Below are 18,684 nucleotides of genomic sequence, written 5' to 3'. Positions count from 1 at the left end.
CCTAAATGGAAACATGACAAATCAACAACAGAGTTCCCATCGAGTAGTCTCAACCCCCCCTTCAACCACACTCTGCAGTATTGAAAGGGGCGGTCTGGAAAGAGTCTATGCGGATCCTGTGGTGTTTTGTGTGTGTGTGTGTGTGTGTGTGTGTGTGTGTGTGTGTGTGAGAGAGAGAGAGAGAGAGAGAGAGAGAGGAGGGAGACAGAGAGCTTCTTGACGCGCAAGCGCGGCCGGGTGGACCGTTATTATTGTCACATTGTGCGCAGACGGTTCGACTGTCTGAGCTATTTTCCTGGGACAAATCCCCACAAGGAGACATCCAGCCGACATGGGAAAGGTGGAAGGAGGCATGAAGTGTGTGAAATACCTTTTGTTCGTGTTCAACTTCCTGTTCTGGGTAAGTAGAGCCGCATGCTGCCACCGCCGCCGCCGCAGCTTGGTGCTTCTGAGCTGCGCGGAGGTGATGGGATGCAAAGCTGAGCAAGTGCAGCAGAGCAGAATGTTTACTCTCTCTCTGGAGCATCCGGTGGACACGTTCACGTTGTGTTTTTTTTTCCTTTTTTAATCCTCCTGCCAGACTGTAGTAATGCTTCAAATAGTCCGTGTCCTGGATAGAGCTGCCCTGCGCGGCGTAGAAACAGTGACAGACTGATGTTTTATTTTATCATAATTTTTTTTTCTTTTAGTTTTGGCTCACATGGCTTAAATCAGATTTTCCACAGAGGAAAGAGGAAAAAAATCGCCCTCTTTTTTTCCCGGGGAAACCTGTTTTTGAAAGGAGGACTGAATGAAAAGACAGAGCGAGAGGGGGAGCGCATGGAAAATCAACTCCTGGCCTCCCGCACCACGTTGCTTCATTTACAAACTCTGCAAAGTTCTCTTATTTACTGACATTACAACCGCAGCACGTCCCCCCGCTGCTTCCTCTTTTAATTTCCCTTTATGAAGAGCGGCTTTCCTGCCCTCAGAGAATCAGTCAGGTGGAAGTGGAAGGTGCGCAAGTGTGTTTGGATTATTGTTGTTTTTTCACGCGTCAAGTTATTCTCTCCGTAAACAACATTTGTTTGCTCCAAATTTCGGTCCAGATGCGCCACTGTTCACACTCATGATTTATTTGTGTGTGTGTGTGTGTGGGGGGGGGGGGGGGGGGGGGGGGGGGGGCGTGAGATTTCCAACAAGCATTTGTGGAGTGGATCAGGCGCTGAGCGCACCGTGAATGCATCCATTGTGACAACAGGACAATAGCATAATTTCAATATGATTCTTTGGCTCCACTAAGCAGGGGGTGGGGGGCCTGTCAGAGGTCTATAAATGCAGCTGCCCCACCGGTCCAACTGGCTTGTATTTGTGTGTCTGTGTTAGCAAAATATCTGGACGTGTTTTCACGAAAGTTGCAAAAAAATAAGCATTGGATCTACATAAAAGTAGCATAAAATTTGGTTTGGTAGTATCTGAAACTGATCTCCAGCACACATTCTGAGAGCTAACAGATTGCACAAAATCTTTGATTACATTTTTACCTTTAACTCTTTGGAGTCAACTGTCTGGTAGCAATATTGCATGTACCTGCACATAATGTTATTTTCAAGGTTTGACCAAAATGGCTACCTCTGCACCATTTTTTTTCAGCACAGGATGATCTCAGCCTTAAACTAAGATCATCTGTGGCATGAAAGGCAACAGATGATATGCATGGCCTTAAAGAATGCGTTTAGGAGATACAGCATGTAGATGTTGGCAATCACAGCCAAAGTGAGAAAGAGGATACAGGACTGCCTGATAAAAAAGGCTGAACTCTCAGCACCACAGAAACAGAATGGTGCAGCCGTTCTAGGAGAGGGAAAAAAAAGGGTCACTGAGAGATTCAGGGGGATATGTGCGTGTATGTGCGCTCACATGGCACAACAGGGACAGTTGGCAGGAATTTGACCCAGATGCAGAGAAAATAGATCAGCAGACTGGAAGCATGGGTGCATGTTGATTTTCTTGTTTTACATGTTTCCATCTGTAGAGCAATGTCTTAAGAAGCGCTTTTTTTCTTTCCTTATTTAAAGCAACAGTTCAGATATTGTAAGAGGACCATTGCCTGGGTTGTCTCCAAGCCATGATTCATTGACCTGTTTAGTTAAAAATTAAGCTTGTGTGGTAAACAGATAGAGGCAAACGTTGCTTCATTTTGGCTGGGTTTGCACAAGGAGAACAAGGCAATGTTTTCTGCGTTTCCTACCTCAGTATGTCTAAGCTATGTTGTTTTGGGAATGTTCAGTACATTATTGATTTATCAGGTAATTTTTAAGCTGAGGGAAATATTCCATATGCTATGTTTTAGTCCAACAGAAAACAAGGTGTTTTATTATGTGCAAACTGTTGCCTTTGCTTCAGGTTGTCCTGTTTTGTTTGTTGCTGAATTTTGTTTAACTTCAGTCTTTTTTTTCACTAGCAAGTCAGCACTAGTGCCTTTCAGGAATTTCAGTCTTTTTTGTTTTTACTTTTTGAAATCATATTAATAATGTGAGTCTTTGTCAAAAGTCTGTCTGATTTTCTATTTTCATGCTATAGCATGACAAATAAATATGACAATAGTTCAGTAGTAGCAGTTTCTGCACTGTGTGAATAATGCTATGTTAATAATTTCAAATGAGTACATGTTTTTTCTTCTGCTAATCATTTTAGTTTCCAGTTTACAGCTGATAACTAATAAGGTAACAAATATAGAAATAAATGCAGAGTATAATGAGTCATTTAAAAGCAACAAGTTCTTCAAAGATCAAAATATGTTTTGTATTCAAAATTTAAAAGAGCATTATAATGTGACAATGTTTTATTGAAGTATATAAACTTAATCAGGTTTACCAAACTATACACAAACTGTGAGCATTCGGATGATAACTAAAAGCAACAGTAATCTGTCATGTTTGAAATGTTCAGTCATTTAATAATGCAAACATTTAACACAAATAAGGAAGAAAGGAATTGTTGCACAGATGGTTTGAAAAACGGAGAAGGAATGACAGGACATGAAGTTGTTGCACCTCCAAGCCAGCTGCAGAAAGTGCAATTTATGATGTGTGTGTGTGTGTGAGTGTGAGTGTGGGGGAGAGAGAGCAGGCATAGTGGAACGTGCCACACTGGACACTAGGGCTTTGATTCTGCGAAGTTGGCATATGTGAAAGGACACACTGAGAAGGTGCCACGCTCCCTCTATTTAGTTGGTGTAAAAAGAGTAAAGGAAAGCAACAGCTGCGTTTAAAGGCATTTTCTTTGGGGTGTTGCGCGGAGTTTGGTAACATTAAAACTTCCTGAGTTCTCTCCACCATAAGCAGTGAACATACTGTTCATGTCATTTCACGTCCAATTTATTATTACAGAAAAGAAAGAGTTGTGTGCATATCAAAACAGGACTAGAATAAAAGATTCGAGTCATTTGTTCTAGGTGGACCGACCACAACAGAATGTTTTTTGTGGATATGCAAAAGTTTTTTTTTTATCGTGTCAGCATTGCGCCAGACAGAAACGGCATTTCAGGAACACCAAAACAGTGTTTTTTGAAAACAGGTATTAAGTGAAAAAAAATATTGAAATGCCACTTTTGAATTTATGTGTGGATGGCCAAAATACAGCCTTTTGAAAATGTTGATGTCATTGCCCTACCTCTAATCTAACCTGTGTCCTCCTCATCTGGTTGGGTTTCAATTTTGCACCCAGCGTGCGAGCTTCATGTGCGTGCTTCACACCTCGTTGGTGTCATTTCATGGCAATGTAACCACTATAGGCAGGGTATAGTTACTGGAGTGGTTTGGGTTGGGGGGGTTTTTTTGTTTGTTTTTTTGGTGGTTTCATGTTGAAGAAGACATTTCTTGAAAGTGTGCCATTTTTACAAAAATGTTTTCAAAAATAAAAAAAAATCTCCATATATATATTTGAAAGAAATGTGTGTTTCTGTGTGGAAATGGCTCAAACCATGGCTGCACTGTTTTAGTTATGTTCCTTTCTTTAAGGCACCCCTTCTGAAAGGCCCTGTCTTTTAAATATGAAAGAGAGAGCAAGGCAGCTGCTCAGGCTGTCTTTGTGATGTGCCAATGTTTAGGCTGGCATTATGCAAATGTAAAGTAGTAAGGATGTCTTCTAAAAAGTCATAGAAATATGTTCACTCTATGAATCTACCTAGCTTTATGCTTCTAATTCAGATCTATACAAATACATTTTGGCCAACTTATTTAACAGCCTTCAAGTTGCACACTGCTCAAGTTCGCTCATCAAGTAAACACAAGTCCTTTTTTTAAAGGTTTCTGGTAACATGCGCTATGTCTATAGTTTCTGCTGTTACTAAATATTGTTTCAACAAGCAGCCCTACCAGCACACTTTATTGTAAAGGTCAGTGTGAGCCAACAGCCCTGCCTGTCACGGAGCACAATGGGATTTACTCCACCCATAATTATCTCATTTCTATTTACACTTTCCATCTGCCCATCATTTTTAATGTGCCCCTTCATTGTTTTTTTTTGTTTGTTTTTTTTGTCCAAATGCAAAAGACAAGAAGGACTATTTTAGAAAGCCTAAACCACTCCCAATTCGCTGCTAGGTTTTGAGAAGTTTATAAACGTCTTTCTTCCGTGCGCTATTTTTAACTTTAATTTACAGTAAAGCTTGTTTCTTCTTTTTCCAAACCTTCAAAGTGCCACAGATAGTCTCTGGCCACAGTTCTGTGTATGAGTCCCTGTTCTCATGGAAATCCCCTTTAAAATAACACCCTTTAACTGCCACATTAAAAAAAAAATAGACCTTAAACTGTAAAATAACCTTAATAAAGCTTCAATGAAGACATTTCTTATCCCCACCTAAGAAAATTTAGACACTGTCAGAGGCATTGGCACCGGAAATGAGGAGTTCTGTTGTTCTCGGTCCTATCAAAGTTTTATAAAGGGACATGGTTTAGACTTTATTTTTCCTGTTGATCATGATGTGTCTGCAGGTATCATGGGGGTCTGCAGTGACTTACTTTTCTCTTTCCTCCTGGTTTCATATTCATTTTCATTGTGTGTGCGTGCTTCATTCCTATTGTGCATGAAAGCTTCACAGGGAGACAGTGGGTCTTTGTCCTCTGGGGAGATTGGGAGGGAGGGGTCGAAGTGAGGTGGGGTCGATGAACACAAGGGGGTGGATAGAATCAGGAAAGAGAAGGGAGGGGCGTGGCAGGTTAATGGGAGGTGGAGCAGGGAGGGTATGAAGGCAGAGTGGGTGTTAATGGGTCATGTGGGATAGGCAGGCTGATGAGTGCTGGTGTCAGGGATCCATTTAGCATATTAGCTGCTGGCTTTGAAAAGGCTTTTAACAATAACAGTAATGACAGCTGCTTGTGGCATAAACCTCTTATCAAACATTAACCCACCACATACTCATCCATTTAGCATCAACACGATATCTTGTGTTCGTTTCAGACCTCGCTCTATCAAGTGTTCTGACAAATACCAACCTTGAACGGATCCAGACTCCCTCTCCACTCTAATCCAAGCTCAATCAGTAAATCTGCAGATCTACAGCCGTTGCTGCTCTATGCTTTATCACTTTGGACCTGCTAATCCTGAAACCCCAAGAGCTCAGCTGTCCCATACATCACCACACATGACACTAAATCCTCAGTTTGCGAGGTAGCCGGCTTCCCAACACCTGTCCCATTCTGATGCTTTACAACTGAGCTACTGGCCGTACTTCTAAACAGCATAGTAAAATATAACCCAAAGGTCTGGAGAAAAGGAGTGTGGTCGGCAAGGATAAAAAACATGAGACACTGAAAAAAAAAAGGCAAGGAAAGGAAAATTGCAGAACCAGACAAATACAGAAAACATTTGGTAAACAAAAGATCCCAAAGTCAAATTGAGTTTAAGTAGTTTTTTTTTTAATGCTAGAGTTTTGCTTGTTTCTTTCAAATATGTTTGCGTAGCTGGAGGACATTCAAAGAAAAAGTCACACAAACAGTGGTTTACCTAAATTCTAGATCCAGGACACAGATGGATCATGTGGCAGCCGCTTCTAAATACTCTCCATTTTGACTGGTTTTATTTCTCATATAGTTTTTTTTTTTTTGATTTCTCCTCATTTTTCTTCCCCGCACGCACACAATGACAGAGTGTCGTTTTAAAACTTAGCTTGAATGTTTTCAGAATTAAATTATGCCGTTTAAACATCTCCATCATTGACCCTTGAAAAAAATCTTGGATCAGTTTTAAAAAATAACCTTAAAGTTGTTTTTTTTTCTTTAGTTGGGTGTAGTGTGAACATTTTTTTAATTGGACTAGGTGGAGAGTTTAATCAAGGAAAAGATGAGCTATGTTTCCAAACAAGCTGGATAGCTTTTTTTTTTCAGCATGAGGTGCCACACTGCTGACCACAACCAAGCACGTCATTTTCTCCATGCTGGAAAGTCAGTGATTACTAAAGAAGGGAGGTTAAAGTTACATAAATTGTATTTTCTGCAGACTGTTGCAGTAGTGCTGTTAAATAATTCACTCCATGATTTTGGAGCCTGACAGAAAATTAAATCATTTAGCCTAACCAGCTCAATAACTCTGCTGCCTGCAAAAGATTAAGGAACAAAGTGGACTAGTGGAAATAAAAAAATATTGTTAAAGCAACAGTTTTGATTTTCTGAAGTGGTGTTCTGTGGAACGCTTACGAACATTTAACGTCTTACTTGTTGCAGATAGCTCTGAACAACCAAAAAGTGGAGAGAAAGAGCTGACAAGCTAGCAAATCCTCTGAGTCAGGCCAAGACCAAAATGGATCGCTGCTATCCTGAAACAACTTCAATTTAATGTCACAGATCATCATGTTAACACTATTTATAAACTTTGCAGTAGTGACAGAATTTTAAGATTGCTTTTAAAGACGCATAGTGGCAGCAGCAGCACTTTCATTACAGCCTGCCGCACTTCTTGCAGAAATATCATATATATTTTTACCAGAATATCAGTGTGCTGAACTAAACAGTAGTGTAAAAGTTTATAAAACCGTATTCAGACAGGTTGCTGTAAAATATTTGAGACTGGAATTGTTCTAAGATCACAGCAGTCCACTTTGGTCCTGGTCCTGCTTGGACTACCTGTTTGCTTGTCAAGCCGGTGCAAATTAAAATTAGCTTCTTCAGGTAATTCAAAGAGCGAGCTACAAAAAGTAATATGTGACCCTAGTCCTCTCACAAAACCCCACTTAAAAAAGGGTACTTGGGAAAAGCAAAAAATTGAGTTTTCAGAAGAACAATTCCAATTGCTCTGTTTTAGACATAACATTGAAGAGGTCAAAACAGTTTTTTAACTGAGTTTTTGGTATTATTATCAGTAAACAGTATACATTATATGAAAAGAATACATTATGAAAAGAATATATATATATATATATATATATATATATATATATAATCCCTGTGCTACGACCATCACCTGTTTGTTGGTAATCTCTGCAGAATGGAAAAAAAAGAGCAGTATTTATGAGGATTGCTTTACAACCGAACACCTGAATTTCAACAGCACGATCCTCTGCACTGTATATATTTCTTCTGTCTTTCTTTTCATGTTTATGTAACATATTGTGATAAAAGTTAACGTGTGATTTTCTGTCTTTTTTCCTCCCTCAGTTGATGGGATCGTTTGTTCTGGCAGTGGGACTTTGGCTGCGTTTTGACCCAGAAACAGTTTCTCTCCTCACTGTTGATAAGGCTCCTGATACCTTCTTTCTTGGTGAGTGCCAGAGCACACCTGAGCTTGTCTTTATGTTCAAGAAAAAAAGCACTGAAACACAAAGTTATTTCAGTACATGTGTTGAACAATTCACAACAATTTGTAAATGCTAAAAGAAAAGATTGTTGGCTGATATTTGTTGATTTTTGCTTTTAAGTTATATGTTAATTTTACATAGTTTGAGAGATAACTAGATAATAAAAAGGACAACCTTTTTACACGTTTCCCGAAAATATATTACAGTGGTGTGTATATCACACCACTTTATCCTGCAAACTCATTTGTGGAGTGCACAGCAAGCTGTAGATGTATTTTTAAATGAGATTTTCCATGAACCATTGAATGTCAGATTTCAATCTATAAACCTCAAAAGATGAGTGTTAAACAGGAAGTGGCTGCTGCAAATATTGCCTGAGATTATATGAGGGAAACCACAGGCCTGCAAACCACCTTTTAGTGTGTCTCTTTGCTCAAATGGAAAAAGAGAGAGAGACGGTCACAAAGAGAGATAAGGATCCATGGAAAAAATCTGATGCAAAAGCAGGAATTAACATAAAAACAGTGCAATACGTGAAAGCGTAGGAGACGAGTGGACCTGCATGGAAAGTCAATAATTAGTTCTACTCGAAAAGAAGCAAAATTAACACTGGATATGTGTATTCCCACATTACAGTGGTTTGTATAAAACCTGCTGTAATATCAGTTATTTCAGCTGTCTCAGAGGAGGCCCTTCTCTTCCTGATTGCTACTTCATGTAATGTAAATCCTATAATAATGTAAAGGTGTGTCATCAAGTTGGTCTGTGTGACTAACTAAAAGCTAGAATCAACTATTCACGTGACGCGTTGGAAGATGGGTAGCCCTAATCAAGTCTTCTGGGACCGTAATGCTACAAGTGGCTTTGACAGGAAGAGGTCTGTCCCCAAAGACACGGCTCAGAATGCCAAGCAGTTGCTCTGCTTCATTCCCACAGGGTCAAACTCCCACAGGACTCTTCCTCTTCTGCTATGAAATTATAATAAAATATCTCACAAAAACTTTGAAAGTAGTAGTAGTAGATCTACAAGGTTCCATTTGGTAGAACCACTTATGCTCGAAGTGCTCTATCTGTGAGAGGATCCACGGTTTGGAACTCTTTACATGTCAATTTAAAGTCTGTAACCAGTTTCAGTATGTTTAAAAACACAAACTGAACTCTGGTTTTATCAAAAACAGAACTGTATACATGCTTAATGCATTTTTATACTGTATTGTTTTACATGTATGGTTTTATATATGTTATCCATGCTGCATTGTTTTATTTTATTAGATTGTTTTACTTTCACTATTATATAGTTCTTATATGTATTGTTCAAAAAGCCCGTCTAGAGAAAAGTACTGCAAATTAGCTCACGCTACAAGTACCATGATGCAAGCATGGGACTGCTGTTTTATTCAGTTTGTCTCTGTTAATGTGTGTCTGTCCCTATCAAGTAAACTTATCAATCAATCAATGAATCAATCAATTAAACAGAAAAATTGGGTCAATTTTTTGTTTGTTTTGTTTTGTCTGTTTGTTTTGCAGGAAGCAGAACAATCTATAGCAGCATTAGCTGGCATCAGAAAGCAAAATAAAATTTAATAATAAAAAACAAGTTTCCATTTATTTATAGAAATTTAACTTATGATGTTTCGTATTCCTTCCACCTGGCTTCACGTGCCGACTGATGCGTCCTCTCAACAGATCCCATTTTTCTGTGAGGATGCTACTAAGCCAATCTGTTAGGTTCCTCCTTGCATTTGTACAGATGATGATATTAATGAAGTTTTTTATTATTATTATTGTATGTTTTCAGAGGAGAAAATCAGTTCACATCAGATAGTTGCCATAAAGGTTCTTCTATAAGATATAAGGTATTAAAAAGACAATAAATAAATTTGTAAAATTAAAATTCTGTGTTTAAAAAAAAGACATTACAGTAAAAGTGAACGGAAGAGTTTGAAATGTTGAGAAGTCTTACTGCTTCCGCTGACTTTTCCAACTCGATGCTGCCCTCTGCTGGTTGACACTGATGAGTGAAATCACTGCCACGTGAACCAGCGAGAGAAAAGCTGAGTGTTTGCAGTAAATACAGCCAGTTAATGAACCTACCCACTCAATAAGTATTTACACAGTTAAATCCTTTTACTCTGGTGTTCTTGAATTATGTTACTGTTAGTAATTCATCAATTATCAGCCAGCCTAACAATTGTTTACCTCAAAGCTAGAAGTCTAAATCCTTTGTTTAATAATTATTACTTTTCTTGCGGTTTTTTTATTAATCCAGGTGTGTACATTCTGATTGGTGCTGGCAGTCTCATAATGCTGGTCGGGTTCTTTGGCTGCTGCGGAGCTGTTAGGGAATCTCAATGCCTTCTGGCTTCAGTGAGTAGAAACTTGCCTCTTTTTATTATCTTTCCATGAATGAAAATCATCATTCATGGAATTTTTTCTCTTTTTTTTCCCCCCCAGTTTTTTGCTTGTCTACTGATTATTTTTGGATCTGAGGTGGCAGCAGGAGTGTTTGCATTCCTAAATAAAGACAAGGTACACTTCTTTGACGACTAATTTAGAAATTGTATAGAAGGTTTTTAAAGTGTTGCCATAAGTATGATGCCAAACAATTATCTTGTTTGACGCAGATAATTGAAAATGTGCAGACGTTCTACAAAAATACCTATGATGAAAATAATAATGGCACACTGATCATCTCATACCAGAAAGTGGTAAGTTAAGAGAAAAAACAATGGTTATATGTTAATCTGTGTATTCTAATTTGCACGGTTAAACAGAAATTAGATTATAACACTATAATTTTCTTTTTATTTTCAGCTAAAATGCTGTGGAACCCAAACCAGCCGGTGTCCTGGTAATGAGACAGAAACCAAGGTCTGTCGTCAGACTTTGTTTCCTAATGAGTGAGCTTCTATGTATAAAAGAACATCCGAAAACAGTACGCTTACAGCTTTTATCTGTACTCCGCAGGATTGTGAGTCAGGAATAAAAGACTTCTTCAACAATAAGTTCTACATCATTGGCTACGTAGGCATCGGTGTTGCTGGAATCATGGTCAGTCAGGAGTCGAGCGACATCATCAACAAACACCCATTAACCCATTAAAAAAATCACTTGATGTCTTGTATTTTTCTTCTCAACAGATCATTGGGATGATTTTCAGCATGGTGCTCTGCTGTGCCATCCGTAATAGCAGGGAGGTCATTTAAGACGTCCTGCTCTGTCCGGTCCCTGTAGATGTCTCAGCACTTCCGATAAAACGTCCATAGATTCCTGCTCTCTATGGTGCTCAGTGTTTTTATTTTGTTGTTCTTTTTTGGCCTGTTCTTGTACTGGTTTTTTTTTCTCATTATTCATTTCTAGTGACAGGCCAGGTAGAATGATAGCTTTCATAACATCTCAATAAGACTTTTACACAGTAAGTGGGAACACAGCAGCTTATGTTGACCTGGCAGTTTCCAAACCAGTTTTCCTTTCTGCCATTTGGACACCACTACAAATCCCAGGCCACATAGCGTCGGAGCAGTGTCAGGGCTTTTTCGCACAGCGCTGACACTGACCCCTCGGCTGTGGGAAACCTGAGAGAGCAATCTGAGGTGAAACCAGCTGAGTTTGCTTATCTGTAACACAGACGCGCACACACACACATACTAAGACACCGATGTCATAGCATGACATTAGTTTTGTGGCTTGAAGGCTGAGTCCTGATGTGTAAAATCAGACTGATATGTTAAAAAAAGGGAAATGTGCGAATGTTCAAAAGTCCAAACTCTGTTGAGGTAAAATAAAAACATAGTTTGAGAAATTAGAAGACCCATTCACTTTATTATTTTTTTAATTATTCTCCAATAGGTTTATGCTCAGTTTAACTCTGACCTCTCAAGTGGTGCTGCTGGAGTTTTTTGAGGCAGATTTTACTGCTTTTGGACAAACTAAAATAAATTTCTTATCTAACCACTTTTTATGCCGAGCGTAGCTAATCGACATTTGGCTCCTCAGAAAGATAATAAGAAATCCATCATTCAGTATGTTAGGCAAATATTGATATACTTTGCATGTTTTCATACATTTACCATCAAGCATGTACACAACAGCAAATTTTATGTCTGAATTCAGGAAACTAACTTTGTTTTCAGCAAAACATGGAGAACGTTCCAATTTTTTCTACTAAAATAAATTTATTGGAAAAGTTACCTGATGTAGAAAAGGTACGTTCATAAATACAAAAACGGTACACTCAGAAGTTAAAAAAGAACCAACAAAGATAAAAATAATGTGATCCAATAAAAAACAAAGGAAAAAGAGCTTTTCATTCAACTAAAACATTATGTTGTCAATTTCCTCCCAAAGAGAGAGCTTCCTCATCTTTCTTCCATTTCCTTGGTCGTAAATACACTGTCTTACATAAGAGAGTGAACGCTTCAGTCTCTGTTGACTGTATAGCTTGACTTGGATTATGTGGTTGTGTTTACAAACTAAATATACATCAGCTGGTTAACTGAGAGCAATAAATCAGCTCGCAAATCTTTCCCCACTTCCATCTCTTTTATCCTTTTCGTGCCTTGAAAACAAACCACCCATGACAACAGGAAATTCTCACGCAGTTCATATTTTGTAGAGTTTGACAGACATGCCCACTGTGGAACTGTTTATTCAGGTTAAACCAGGACAGCTGTATCCGTTATTTGAACTGTCAGGATTCCAGTATGTAAATATGTTTTGTTGTGTATTTCTGGTAGTTGTACAATACTTGTCTGTTGTGATAGTTACTATCCAAAGGGATAGTTTAGATCTTTTGGGGTGGGGGGTCTGTGGAAAGGTTATGAGCCATGGGAAGCTGAAAAGTTTGGGAATCACTGGTCTAGGCTGCACCAGAAGTACTACTTACATGTTCAATTAATCAAATAATTCTATATGAATTACAGCCTAATGTGAAACTGAATGATATCTAAATGGTAATTAAATTCATTTTTTGAGACTGAAGTTATTTTAAGTCTTAACTACCTGGTGGCTCATATATCTGGTCAGAACTGATTTACATTTCTCTGAACTGAAGTTGTACTAAGAGTTAAATGCTGACTGTTCGTAACCTTTCCACCGAACCTCCCTACAAAAGATCTGAATTATTGCTTTAACATGCTGTATGCCAACAGGTGTTTGCTGTAGTTGTACATAGATGTAATCACAACAGTTTTTTTTTTTTTTTTTTTTGCAAAGGCAAACACTCTGAATGAAAAGCTTTTTATTGTGCCTTTTTTAAAATGACAAGCTATTTAGTAAGCAGCAGGCTGTAGCATATAAATTTAGTAAATGTGCACATTTGTTCATAGAATTGGACTGCTAGAAACTGTCACACACATCTGACGAGGAGTGCATGTGGCACGACCCGGTACGGTGTGTTTCAAATAGCTGCACTCAAACGGTGTCGCATTGACTTAAACAGTAGAGGTTTCACAAGCAACAACGTTCCTTTTAGTCATCATACAATCCTGTTGGTACTTCTAAATCAAGAACCCATTATCATATTATCAATTAAGTTAAATTTATTGAGATGTAAGCACTGGTCAACTGTGGTTTATATTATTATTATCATTACTATTATTATTATTATTTTGCCTTTTTGTAATTCAGTGTAATTTGACTCCAATGAAATGAAACAAAGACTCTCACAGTACTTCATGATGCCATTTGGCAGTGTTTACTCTCACCATTCAGGCGATAAGCAAGAGAGTCACCAGACTGTCATTTCAGAGGAGTTTCAGTGTTTTACTGCTGCTCAGTGCGAAAGCTGTTGCTGTATTTCTCAGTTGTGTTTGTGTGAACAACACTCACAGATGATCGTGTGGTAATTAATTTGAGTACCATTTCAGGGTTCTCAGGAAAAGAGTTGGCTGATGTTTAATAAAGCCTCCAAGGTTTTACTCATTCCCTCCTGTGTCTTCTTTCATCTCACAGATTTAGAGCGTATTGTTATATTCTGTCACACATTAAAATCTTATTATCTTGACAGGGATTGTTTCACAAGGTCTAAAATTGTTGTGGGTTTCCTATAATTCCTAGATGACTTTATCAGTCAAAACGACTTTCAGAAACTTAATGTTCAGATTGAAGTGTATTTAAAGTTGTTCAGGTCACTTATTGAAAGTTTTCTTTTGAATCAGCAAAAGAGCTGGAAAAATAATAAGACAAAAATGCTTTTTTGGTTGTTGTTAACTGTTTTTGTTTTAGAAATGCTAAAAAATACTTTTATATTTTTGTGATTCTGGCATTTAGCTTCATGTTCACTCTGTCACATAGTCTAATTTCTGCTTGGAGCTCAGGTTGTTTTTTTTTTTTAACCAAATACCTCACAAAGAATTTACCAAATGTTGCTTATTCAGTGTTTTAGTAGGAATTATCGGGAAATGTCAAATGACTTGAATTCTTTGGACTAAAACAGATTATAAGTGAGTAGATTTTCAATTTTATCATGGAATAAAGTGGGTGCAGATATAACTTTAGAGGCAATCATAGGCAAAGCTAGAAATATACTCTGTGATAAAGCAGTTTACTCATTTAGTTGCACAAGATTCATGTCAAGTGGTTCACCTTTCATCATTTGAGTTTCAAAAACAGCTGACATCAATTCTCAGTTGAGGAGATAGTTATGCCTGCAATGCAGCAGAGGTTGAAGGACTACCCGAGCTAGAGTTACTTCAACATTGCAATACGAGCACTTTTACTGCCAAAAACTAAACCATGGAGCATGTGTGGAAGATTAGTCTAACACTTTGGAAGGTTGCATCAGAAGAAAAGTGTTATGAGCAGTTAATATATGTAAACAAAGGCAATGACTACAAAATCTACGAAGAACATATAAAACACTGCATTCATGGAAATGTATTTAGTATTCAGAAATCTTTATTTATTGTGTAATTCTGAAAAATTAACTTGAAAATCCAAAACTGTACTCAGTTTCAGATGCACAACTTGAGAAAACTGTAAAAAACCAGTAAAACAAATTACTGTACTCATGACATTTTTATCAAGAAAAGGAGAAAGTAGTCTTAAGCTCCTCTCAGAAAACAATCTGTGCCTCTGTTTTTATTGTATAAAGTAATTTGTCCACAGTACAATAGACTAAGAGAACATCTCTGCAAGTTGCACCTTTTTTAAGACTTGGTCCTTAGAGTTTATATTAAACCCATTAATAAAGCCTCATCATCATCATTTTACTTTGCTTTTTTTAGACTACATTTCCTTTAAACTAAAAAGGCAGTTCTCTGGGGGCCTGTGATGTACTATCTACTGACATAGATGCACATTAAATAAAGAGTGTTGCTGTCTGCCATAAAAAGGATTCACAGTAATAGAATACAGCTACAATTGTTCCTTAAAATAAAAGTACTGATGTCAAATTGTGTGACCAAACATTGGGAAATTTCTAAGGAAAAGCCTCATGAAAGAACTAAATACTGAACAGACAGCCAAAATAGTTTTCAGATATCTTGTGGTGGAAGTCATTTAAAACATCTACTTTAAATACAACTGTACAATATATACATCAATGAGAAATAAGCTCCCAGCTCCACTTTCACTTGTAACCAAAAACAGATAAAAGTAGTTCAAGTATTGTTTTGATTTTATGCAGGGATATTTGGCATTCTTTTACAACACCATTTCAAGACATTACTGAGTAGTTGTCAGGAGAGATCAGCTGATGGGTTGTGTAGCTTAGGGTTACAGTGGGGGTTAGTGATAGGGGATATATTTAGAAGTAAATCTAAAAATGGACGGAAAGGTATGGTTTGTTCTGGGCAAAAGGGTGTACAAGTCCCTCAGTGAGGGAAGTGACTCTCGTCATTAGAAGAAGCTCCACTGAAGTCCATAGACAAGTAAGCATCAACCTTAGTCTTTTCCAATAAAACAGTCAAGCTAAAAGTATATTCTGAAACAAAATAGCTTCATTCTGGTCCTTTTAGCATTTACCTCTGAATCTCTTAGAATAAAGAGGGTAAACATTTGTAAAAAGCTGGGTTTATTGCCCAGGACATAGCTACTGCAGTTTAAAAAAAAAAAAAACCTTCAGAAAGGTCTGTAAACAGGTTGCTTATGCAGAGTATATGTTGTAGGGTGTATACCCCAGCAGGAACTCTCCAACTCCTACATAGTACACAACCTGGGCAATGCCAAAGAGTGGAGCGATGACTAGGGCCCGGCAACCTGCTCCCTTTAGGAAAGCCATGGGACCCTCTTTTCTCAGGATGTTTCTGTAATGGAAAAGAAAGATCAGAATTACACCGTAAAACATGTGAGAGGGGTTGCACGATGTTTAATGTGGGCTAAAAATACAATAATTACAAAATAACCACCTGACACAGTCGACTACTCCATTGTAAGTCTCCTCATTAGCTCCTTTTTTGAGTGACTGAACCCTTGTCTTGACCACTGTTGAACACAGGCAAAACTTAGTTGAGTATTTAGAACATTTAGGACAACAGCCTCAAATTTAGTCAAAATCTAACCAGTGTTTAGTCTCCAGTTCTCCAAACTGTTGAATATATATATATATATATATATATATATATATATATATATATATACATACATATAAACTCAGCAACTTACCGTCACAAGGACTGACAGCCACAGCAGCAACAGACCCAGCCAAGCAGCCGGACATGAAAGACCAATAGAATGGCACAGATGGATCTTCTGATGAATGCCTACCAAGCTGGTGCAGATGTGCAAAAAGAGGGAAGTACACAACAGAGAACGGGATGTCCCTAAAAGAGGAAAAAAATAAAATAAAATGCAAACAATTCAGTGACAACACTAAAAACGTGAAGGAACAGGAAGTTGGTTGGCTGAAAGCTAGCTCTAATCACCTCATCAGTGTGGCCCCAAGTCCCTTGTACAATCCTGCAACTCCGCTGGTCCTCAGTAGATCTTTAGTGATCTGTATGGCAGACATACGGATGACCTGAGGTGTAGGGGCGGTGTTATAGGAACGGCTCAGAACAGCGCTGGTCCCCCCCATCTTCAACGTTGTTACCACACTCGGCATCACTCTCTGCTGAGCCACTGAAAGATACAAAACCTTTTTTTAAGCGCAAAAAAATCCCAGACAAGATGTTGGTTGACTGAAGAGAGCTTTTGTTAAATCTGAAAAGGCTTTTTTTTTACCTTACCTAGCCTGCCTGCATCTTGCAGCTGAATCTTAAGCATCTCCATGGGTGTGGTGATGATGACTTGGCACATTCCTGCACAACATCCCGCCAACATCTCTTTGAAAACCGTAAGTCCACCGCTGGAGACATATGCAGACTGGGTTAAAATAACTCAAGAGTGAACAAGGTGTAGATAAGAGTCAGTCTTTTTCCTTGAGCACTACTCACACATCTTTGCTCAGCTGGTGGCGAAAGAAATCATTAGCAGCTAGTTTTATGGCCTTCTCTGGGGTTACCAAGGTAAGATTTACTGCAGCACCTACAGAAGCAGTATAAGCTCATTCAAATCTGAATGTAAATTTCTGCAAGTTCAACTAATTTCTTGAAAAAAAAAAGAAAACTAACTCAAGAACAGGTGGCATATAACTTCTTTTAGGGGGACATTCTGATCAAAGTAGTCAGTTCAGTTTGAACCAAAGACAGATTTATTGGCTTTCAGATTTTTATATGCAATCAAAACTTATCTGATCTCAACACCTTGTGCTGAATGTGACAGCACCTCATATCTTATTCAGAGACATTACCTATAAAGACAGGTTGTCAAATCTTACCTCTGTACATGCCAAAGTAGCCTTCGGATTTAACTGTTTTAATAAGACAATCCATCCTGAAGTAAAAAATGAGAAGAAAAAGATCGATGAGGGTTGTCAGATCTTGTCTTGTGTCAAATCATGCTCTCCAATAATTTACTGGAAAGAAGAGTAAGGGAGTGTGGGGTGAGGGTGAGGGGTGGAGTTGACACATTCATCTTTCTTTTGGCAGGTGGTGTGATTCTTACATGTTTCTGTACAGTTGCTGCCCACTGCGCTGATTCTGCAGCCGAGTCTTGGCCAGATCTATTGGGAAGACACAGGTGACTCCCACCATGCCTGCAATCCCTCCATTGATTAGTTTGGCAGGTAAGCTACGGGAAGATGAGTCACAACAAATCATAGCAAAACAAATGTTGTTTTTCTAAGGAGGACCACTGTCAGGCAAGCTTACACAACCTCGTGAAACTGAACTAAAGCTATATAGAGACAAGGAAATTAACTGGAGATTAAAGACATTTTAATTCTTCTTAAGTTGTGTCCTTTAGCTGTACATGAGGCTTTAACATAACCATGCTTCTGGGAATTTGGTTCGTCCAAAACTAACTCATTGACAGGGTGAACCAACCACATTTGGTATATAAGATCATCTTGAAGTCTGGACCCATTGGAACACAGCTAAATCTTTAAAGAATCATTTCATTTAAATAAGCAGAACATGCCTTATACATATTTTTCTCTATAAGAAGCTCACATATCATCCTGGACATCTTCATACCTAATCTGCTGTTGCTGGGCCATGATTCTTGGTTGTTGTCGAGTGCAAAAGTTGGTCGGTACAGCACAGGAGGCCCCAGAAGGAGAGCAGGCTGAGAGTCCCTGAGAGAAACAGAGCAAGGCAAGAGTAGGACAAAGCTGGGGGTTGTATATATAGATGGGAAACCCAGCTATGCAGACCTGAAGATAAATCTGACCTCTCTCTCCACCCACATATCCCTGCCAGGCAAGAAACAGAGCCAGGGCGACTCATAACCAAACCATAATCATCTTCCAATGATGCACCTGAGAATGATTTGTTTTGCATTTAAATCCTCAGCTTTCATTTTAAAACAAGTATACAAAAAAAAGAATGCAACAGCTAATTATTTGGATGCATTTTTATTAAAGTTGTTTC

General features: G+C 38.3%; 2 protein-coding genes across 3 annotated transcripts; one reads left to right on the top strand and one right to left on the bottom strand.

The window, feature by feature from the left end:
- Positions 1–204: 204 nt before the first annotated feature.
- LOC108235148 (tetraspanin-2) lies at positions 205–13,692 on the top strand. Its single transcript, XM_017414969.3, has 8 exons — positions 205–400; positions 7,635–7,737; positions 10,044–10,141; positions 10,229–10,303; positions 10,399–10,482; positions 10,589–10,645; positions 10,742–10,825; positions 10,915–13,692. Exons 1-8 carry the CDS (start codon positions 332–334, stop codon positions 10,978–10,980), a joined length of 636 nt encoding a protein of 211 aa, XP_017270458.1. The 5' UTR covers positions 205–331; the 3' UTR covers positions 10,981–13,692.
- Positions 13,693–14,649: 957 nt separating this feature from the next.
- On the bottom strand, positions 14,650–18,445 carry slc25a55b (solute carrier family 25 member 55b). Of its 2 annotated transcripts, none has more exons than XM_017414975.3 (9): positions 18,289–18,445; positions 17,759–17,884; positions 17,532–17,587; positions 17,149–17,239; positions 16,942–17,060; positions 16,639–16,834; positions 16,379–16,536; positions 16,123–16,198; positions 14,650–16,020 (listed from the first exon to the last, which is right to left on the bottom strand). In XM_017414975.3, the coding sequence occupies exons 1-9, from the start codon at positions 18,309–18,311 to the stop codon at positions 15,861–15,863; spliced, it is 1,005 nt and encodes a 334-aa protein (XP_017270464.1). In that variant the 5' UTR covers positions 18,312–18,445; the 3' UTR covers positions 14,650–15,860. The 2 variants fall into 2 exon arrangements, with proteins under 2 accessions (XP_017270464.1, XP_017270463.1); XM_017414974.3 differs by having other exon boundaries at positions 18,265–18,414.
- Between the last annotated feature and the right edge of the window lie 239 nt (positions 18,446–18,684).

Source organism: Kryptolebias marmoratus, linkage group LG8 (assembly GCF_001649575.2).
Source record: "Kryptolebias marmoratus isolate JLee-2015 linkage group LG8, ASM164957v2, whole genome shotgun sequence".
Lineage (NCBI taxonomy): Eukaryota > Metazoa > Chordata > Actinopteri > Cyprinodontiformes > Rivulidae > Kryptolebias > Kryptolebias marmoratus.
The sequence above is the reverse complement of the archived record's forward strand: the minus strand, read 5'-3'. Positions and strand labels throughout refer to the sequence as shown.

Excerpts from the sequence above, each read along its gene's own strand:
- LOC108235148 (XM_017414969.3), top strand. The coding sequence starts at position 332 with ATGGGAAAGGTGGAAGGAGGCATGAAGTGTGTGAAATACCTTTTGTTC. Across the intron at positions 401-7,634 it reads TGTTCAACTTCCTGTTCTGG|TTGATGGGATCGTTTGTTCT; the intron begins GTAAGTAGAGCC and ends TTCCTCCCTCAG. Across the intron at positions 10,826-10,914 it reads TCGGTGTTGCTGGAATCATG|ATCATTGGGATGATTTTCAG; the intron begins GTCAGTCAGGAG and ends TCTTCTCAACAG.
- slc25a55b (XM_017414974.3), bottom strand. The coding sequence starts at position 18,311 with ATGGCCCAGCAACAGCAGATTAGGTATGAAGATGTCCAGGATGATAT. Across the intron at positions 17,061-17,148 it reads CACCAGCTGAGCAAAGATGT|CGGTGGACTTACGGTTTTCA; the intron begins GTGAGTAGTGCT and ends ATATGTCTCCAG. Across the intron at positions 16,537-16,638 it reads CTTGGGGCCACACTGATGAG|GGACATCCCGTTCTCTGTTG; the intron begins GTGATTAGAGCT and ends TTCCTCTTTTAG.